The sequence below is a fragment of the Salmo trutta genome, chromosome 28 (assembly GCF_901001165.1).
Source record: "Salmo trutta chromosome 28, fSalTru1.1, whole genome shotgun sequence".
NCBI lineage: Eukaryota > Metazoa > Chordata > Actinopteri > Salmoniformes > Salmonidae > Salmo > Salmo trutta.
Genome location: NC_042984.1, coordinates 25,774,977 through 25,782,336, shown reverse-complemented (window position 1 = coordinate 25,782,336; position 7,360 = coordinate 25,774,977). Strand labels below are relative to the sequence as shown.

Here is a 7,360-nt window from a genome sequence, read left to right as displayed (position 1 = left end):
CCACTGCCACCATGGGGCACTCTGTTCACAATGTTGACATCAACAAAACGCTCGCTCACAGGACGCCATACACTGTCTGCCATCTGCCCGGTACAGTTGAAACCGAGATTCATCCGTGAAGAGCATGCTTTTCCAGCGTGCCAGTGGCCATCGAAGTTGAGCATTTTCCCACTGAAGTTGGTTACGACGACAGACTGCAGTCAGGTCAAGACCCTGGTGAGGACGACGAGCACGCAGATGAGCTTCCCTGAGATGGTTTCGGACAGTTTGTGTAATAATTCTTTGGTTATGCAAACCCACAGTTTTATCAGCTGTCCAGGTGGCTGGTCTCAGACAATCCTGCAGGTGAAGAAGCCAGATGTGGAGGTCCTCGGCAGGCATGGTTACACGTGGTCTGTGGTTGTGAGGCTGGTTGGATATACTGTGAAATTCTCTAAAGCAATGTTGCAGTCAGTATGCCAATTGCAGGCTCCCTCAAAACTTGAGACATCTGTGGCATTGTGTTGTGTGACAAAATGGCTTATTTTAGAGAGGCCTTTACTGTCCCCAGCACAAGGTGCACCTATGTAATGATCATGCTGTTTAATCAGATTCTGTCAGTTTGATGGATTATCTTGGCAAAGGAGAAATGCTCACTAACATGGATGTAAACAAATGTGAGCTTATGGAACATTTCTGGGATCTTTTATTTCAGCTCATGAAACATGGGGCCAACAATATGTTGCACACTTCCCTGAGATCGAGTAGCACAAGAAGCATCTTGTGGTGGGAGAGATCAGGAGCAATCAGCTCAACATAATTTACTTTTAGGACTGACTGAGAGATCTGATCTGTTTACAGAGATCTGTTATGTAATTATCTAATCAAAGAGATATTGCATTATTGCTCGCTTTATAGGCAGCTTAGATCCGTGAGCCAGTAATAGAGATAGAGATGCATATTGAAAAATGTGCATTGGCTGGTGCTAGGAACGTGAGTGAAGTCAGACACATCTCCATCTTTGTATCTTGAAATGTTCAGAGGAGGTTTTACCTCCTAGATAGAGACATCGGGAACATAGTCAGGAAGACAAAGGACAGTACGAGGCGGTCAAGCATTGACCAAGTCAATCTGCAGGTAACCATAGCTTTTGGTAGGAGATTGTTTTTTAGGATTGAAACAACATTAGAGAGAATGGATCCTTGCCTTCTGGCTGATCCATATGTGGTGTCGGGATGGGTGAAGAAGAGTTGAATCGGTGAAAGTAACTTGAAGTGGACTCGTGAATATTTTGTTTGTGTCTTCCATCCTGAAGGAGCAGGTGTCCCAGGACAAGACCTGTGACTTGCTCTGCTATCCGGGCGCCATTGAAAGGAGTGATAATTGGAGTGATGTTAAGTGTTGAGGAGGACCAACTGAATTTGGAAGATTCGTGGTGTCTGTAACGCCTGCCGTTTGGTGTGACGCAGACCTGGTGGAGAGTGTGATGAAGCAGAGAAGACACTATCCTGCTCTGTTTTGATGCAGAGTCTTTACCCGACAAAGTCAAGTTGGGATGTCACTTATCCCGAGAGAGTTTTTATCCTGAAGCTATTATGGTTCTTTAGGTGCCAAGCTTATTGTAATGTTGCAACAGTGTGTAGGAGGGAAATTCCTAGATGTGAGAAGTGTGCAGGAGGGCATGAGACAAAGGAATGTGTAGTATTGGTGGGAAAAGCTGTGTGTGTTAACTGTAAGGGTGCCCATGGTCCTGGAGATCAGAAGTGTCTGGTGAGAGAAAGGCAGGTTGAGGTTGCCAGGATCAGAGTAGTTCAGAGGGTGTCATATGCTGAGGCAGTGAAGAGAGTAGTAGAGGAAAAGGGCTCCAGTGTAAGGGATCCTAAGAAGCTCTCTGTGAGTAGGCTGAGGCCAATAGAGAGTGATAGGAATAAAATGTGTTTCAGTAAGGTTGGCTCCTTAGCATTCATAGCCATGGATATCAACTGTACTGCAGAAATGTAAACAGAAATCACAGAAAATAGATGTTGTGGTGGCAGCTGCAGAGAAGTACTTGGGTGTATGAGATTTTACTGCAGAGGGGTTACAAGGTGTGTTGAGCGATAGTGTCGGATCAGATAGGAAAGGTTTTAATGGGTGTAGGGTTTGATGGTAGGGCCATTTTCCCCTTCCCTTTTGAGTCACAAAGTGTAATGAAATCACGCGGAAACACAGGGCTAGATACAACAAATAGATTAATAGGGCATCACACACTCTAGTGTAGTAGATGGCGGTGTATGCGCCTTTCAGTTGGTTGCGATCAGCCAGTACACATTTTAAAAAGAAGAAGAACGATGACGTCGACTTCTTCTCCAAAATGGCGAAGTGGACCTCAGACATGCAAATGAATTGGTGCAGTTCTACGTTATTGTTAAAAAAACGAACTGTAAGCATGGCTCAGACAAAATCCAGATTGTTGGGAAACAATTTTATTTTATTCTTGATGATATCGTCCATGATGCACATGGCATTGGCTGACGGAAAGACACTCGTTTTGTTGGACAACCTCAACATCAGAGATACCCATGCAATCTTCTTCCGCAGTCTGGCAGGTGGAAGGAATACGTGTTCTTTTCTCAGTCATTGGTTAGCTAGCTAGCTACAATTATACGTATTTTTTTTAATCAATAACGAAGATTTGTTTTCTGTTCAGTTCAGCTAACGTTATCTTAATTAGCGCTCGTAACTCCACTAACGTTCGCTAGTTAGCTAATCTTAGCTAGCTAAGTTGCCAACGCAACGTTGCATAGGATAGGAATAGGTGTCACTACTGGGGCGTGTGGCATTGATTTTGGTATAAAAAAAATAGTAACTAGCTAGCTATCATTGTCGACGTTAAAGGCAAAGAAAGGTATCTGTCCGGGGCACCTAAGAATGTTAGCTTTTGCACTGTGATTGTACTACTGTACTTCATACACATTCTTTCAGACCCTACTGCGCATGTACTGTTACATGATGTTTATCCAAAAATGATGCATAGGTGTCTATTGTTTTTATGCACTAGAAATGCTGTGTTAACCCATCCTGGGCATCAAAATGGTTTAAAACAAAGTAACTCAGCTGACTTATTTTCAAATCAATTTCCACCAGGCTGATGTAGTTCTATGTCCCTCTTTGCAGATCGTGGCTTTGACCTTTCATTCAAGACTGCAGATGATCCTTCTCTTTCCCTGATCAAATATGGCCAATTTCTCTACGACCACCTCATCATCTTTTCCCCATCTGTGGAAGGTTAGTTACCCAACATTGCAGTTTTAATTTTTGACATTTCTTACCTTGCATCAATCATTTTTGTTACAACAAAGTACTAAATATTTAATGCAACTTTTATCCTTTTAAGACTTTGGTGGCAACATCAATGTTGAGACAATCACTTCCTTCATCGATGGTGGAGGCAATGTCCTGGTTGCTGCAAGCTCTGATATTGGTAAGTGAAAAATAGATTATTCTTACTTGTGTAAAAACCACAGATGATGGTTCTACAACATTTACATGCTGACCAAACTAACCAAAATGTTGCAAAATAAATGTACACAGGTTATTTAATAATTTCATCCAAACTGCTTGCACACATCAACAAACTTGGTTCCATTTTAGACCCTTGACCCGCTACAAGTCCTGCCTCTCCCATCTACTCATTGGTTTTTAGGAGCATACTAACCCACATGGTTGATTGAAAGATGAACAAGATCCACACGCCAGTCCAGTTGGTGGTGGTAATGCACCTTAAAGTTGGTTGCCAACCACCATATAGAATCCACAGAAGAATAAGACTGAAGGAGGAAAGATTAATCAAATAAAACTAACTTAAAAACTAACTAGGTTTCCCCTTTTATCTGTGGATTAATTGTCAGTAGAGAACACATGATTTTGTGACTCAAAATGGGTCAAAATTCTACAAAGAAAAAAAGGACCATGTGCATTTCAAGTAAAATAAGAATCCATTGTTTATCTCCCAGGACAAATTAGCTAGCAACAGCAAGCTTGCTAAATATCCATGAATGTTTCATGTGTGTTTCGACCTGTCCCCAAATGAATATAGTTCATTAACATTTGGTTTGGTATTTAAACCTGCGTGTCATGAGCACGTCTGGTGGGGATAGACAAAACATGCGAGCACTGAGTCGATTTGGTCATAATGTTACACAGTAACTAATGCCATTGTCCTGTAATCTCCTTTGCCCTAGGTGACCCTCTGAGAGAGATAGGCAGTGAATGTGGGATTGAGTTTGATGAGGAGAAGACTGCTGTCATTGATCATCACCATTACGATGTGTCAGACCCTGGTGAGGTAAGCAGAAGAACATTCTAATGTAAACCTTTTAGCATTCGTTTTTGCAATTGCTTACAGGGGCATGTGTCAATGCACTTCTGTATAATAATGTAGAATTCCCAAGTTAAGTCTCAAGAAAAGGCGTGAAATGGGTATTGAGTGACCATTAAAATTGCAGCGCACTTGAGGTGGGTGAATGAGGTGAATCATAAGAGGTAAACTTCTTTCTCTTTTTTTCCCCCCTATTCCTTCCCCTAGCATACCCTGATTGTTGCTGATCCAGACAATCTTCTGAAGGCTCCCACTATTGTCGGGAACCCCAGTGACAAACCCATCCTCTTCAAGGGTGTTGGGTGAGTCTACCATTACAGTTGAGAACAAGTATTGTCAGTTCTAAACAAGGGAGTTACTACACTGGTATAACGTTGTTATACCCCTATGGACACATTTTTCTATGGTAAAGGATTGTTGTCATCCTCTCCCCTTCTCCCAGCATGGTGGCAGACCCAGATAACCCCCTGGTCCTGGACATTCTGACTGGCTCCTCCACCTCCTACTCCTACTTCCCTGACCGACCCATCTCTCAGGTAATACCAGCACTGTTTCCTTCCTTATCAAACATTCTCCTTTGAAATTTGACTAACTTATGTGTGTAAGGTGTTTATAACTGAAACTTTATATTTTGGTTGACACTACACTCTCCTTTCTGGACAGTACCCCCATGCTGTTGGAAAGAACACTCTTTTGATCGCAGGGCTCCAGGCCAGGAACAACGCCCGAGTGGTATTCAGTGGCTCACTGCACTTTTTCAGCGACGCCTTCTTCAACGCCGCTGTTCAGAAGGCCACACCTGGCTCCCTTAGGTAACTCTCTCTCGTAATGCTTTTCATTATCTGCTCTGTAGTTGCCTGCCCTACTTTTATTCTGATTTTCATTGTCCAATAATCACCTTTATATTTTAAGAAACGGAATAACTGTGTTTTAATTCCAGTCTTGGATCTCTTGTAGGTACGCTCAGACTGGGAACATGGAATTGGCCGAGGCTCTGTCCCGGTGGGTGTTCAAGGAAGCCGGTGTACTCCGGGTGGGAGCTGTTACCCATCATCCTGTGGGGGAGAGCACCCCTCCTGCAGCTTACACCATCACAGACCTTGTGGTGAGTCACTATTTAATCCATCAACATCTCGTGGTAAGATATTTTTGCTGTCCATTATGACAGTATTTAGCTATTTTTCTTCTTATTTAACGAAACATTGAAATGTGAAAATATGCCAATTGAACTAATGTGAATTAAAAAAAGGCATGAATATATATTTATTTACCTCCATGAACTGTGGCCATTATGTTGTTTCTGTCCTTTTCCTCCGACAGGAGTACAGCGTTGTTATTGAGATGCTGTCCAAGGGCAACTGGATTCCCTTTGATGGGGAAGACATCCAGTTGGAGTTTGTGAGAATCGACCCCTTCGTCAGGACCTACCTCAAGAAAAATGGTATGAACATTTCAGAGATTACTCTTTTTTCATGATTATTTACATTGGGGAAATTGATTGAACAGTTTTCCATGTCAATCAAATAATTATATTTACCTGAATAGGAGATAAATACAGCGTCCAGTTCAAGTTGCCTGACGTGTATGGAGTGTTCCAGTTCAAGGTGGACTACAACAGGCTAGGCTACACACACCTGTACTCCTCTACTCAGGTGAGGGAACCGTTTCATGTTTTCATTTGTTTTGAAATGGAAGGCTCTTGAGTATATCAAGGGCTACACCAGCTAATTCATTGTACGTGTCACACTATAAGCAAACAAAGTATAGTACTCAATTGCTAATGTATACATGTCCTCTCCCATAGGTGTCGGTGCGTCCTCTGCAGCACACCCAGTATGAGCGCTTCATCCCCTCCGCGTTCCCTTACTACGCCAGTGTCTTCTCCATGATGGGAGGACTCTTTGTCTTCAGCATAGTCTTCCTTCACATGAAAGAAAAGGAAAAGTCAGACTAGGGAGATGAAACATTTAGAGAAAAGCTTATTAAATTAGGAGGGAGGGGTGGTAGATTAAGAATTTGCCTTATTGGGGTGAAGGTTCTTGGTTGCTTAAATCATCTGGCAGAGCCTGCAAGAAGAGTTGGTGAGAATTGAACATGTTGCTTCTCTATTGGTTGTGGGGGAATTTAATGAGGGCTTTGCAGGCAAACTAATTCAGCTGTGGCTGAGATTTTTTGTAATTCTGAAAAAATACACTTGTGTAAAATAATCACTGAAATGATCTGTGCACATCTCTGAATTCAGTCAGCAATTGGATATGGTTGCTTCACGATGTCAATAACAGATGGATCACTTGTTTTGAAAAATCCCATGAATGTATGTTTTTCCCACCCCCTTGTATGAGGATAAAAACATCTTGATGCGGTACATGCACTGAATATTTTTGTTTTGTCTGATCAAATAGTCTTGCCAATAGAAACACTAACATGTTTGCAACAAACGTTACACAAATCCTTAAACTACAATAAAATGTTGACATTCCACTCTGTTGAAGTCTTATTAGTATCATTAATGTAACTTAGTAACCTGCAGCTGGATCTATTGTGTGTGTGTGTGTGTGTGTGTGTGTGTGTGTGTATATATAAATCATTGAGCTGGATAGGGTAGAGAACATGTCGTTAGTAAAAAAAAAAGACAAACTACAGCAAAAAAATCAGCTACCCTCATTTGTTGGAGGTGATGTTAGTTGGTCACGAGCTCGTTGACAGGCATTTGGTGACGTGACAGGCATTTCTATAACTTGAAATGGCTAGCTGCTAAACTTAACCATAGACAGTACAGTATGAAGATGGGCAGAAACTGCTTCCCAAATGGAGATACCCGATCACGCTTCTCGGCCATGTCATGGCGACTTTGGCTAGCTTAGCTCATGCGCAGAAACACTTCGGCTCTAATGATGGTCTCGCGCCGGTATGCGCATGTGCAAGACGTCAACTTAAAGGCACTTCTTCGATAAAGTAATTTTTGACAAAGAGGAAAACGTGTCAATTTCACGAGGTTGGAGTAATAACATGTTCAATTAC

General features: G+C 42.1%; 1 protein-coding gene across 1 annotated transcript; it reads left to right on the top strand.

Moving 5' to 3' along the window:
* Nucleotides 1-2,295: 2,295 nt before the first annotated feature.
* Nucleotides 2,296-6,820, top strand: LOC115165869 (dolichyl-diphosphooligosaccharide--protein glycosyltransferase 48 kDa subunit). The gene is made up of 11 exons (XM_029719315.1): nt 2,296-2,567; nt 3,136-3,246; nt 3,356-3,442; nt 4,203-4,306; nt 4,547-4,641; nt 4,782-4,875; nt 5,003-5,151; nt 5,297-5,444; nt 5,660-5,780; nt 5,885-5,991; nt 6,144-6,820. The coding sequence occupies exons 1-11, from the start codon at nt 2,333-2,335 to the stop codon at nt 6,291-6,293; spliced, it is 1,401 nt and encodes a 466-aa protein (XP_029575175.1). The 5' UTR covers nt 2,296-2,332; the 3' UTR covers nt 6,294-6,820.
* Nucleotides 6,821-7,360: the final 540 nt, after the last annotated feature.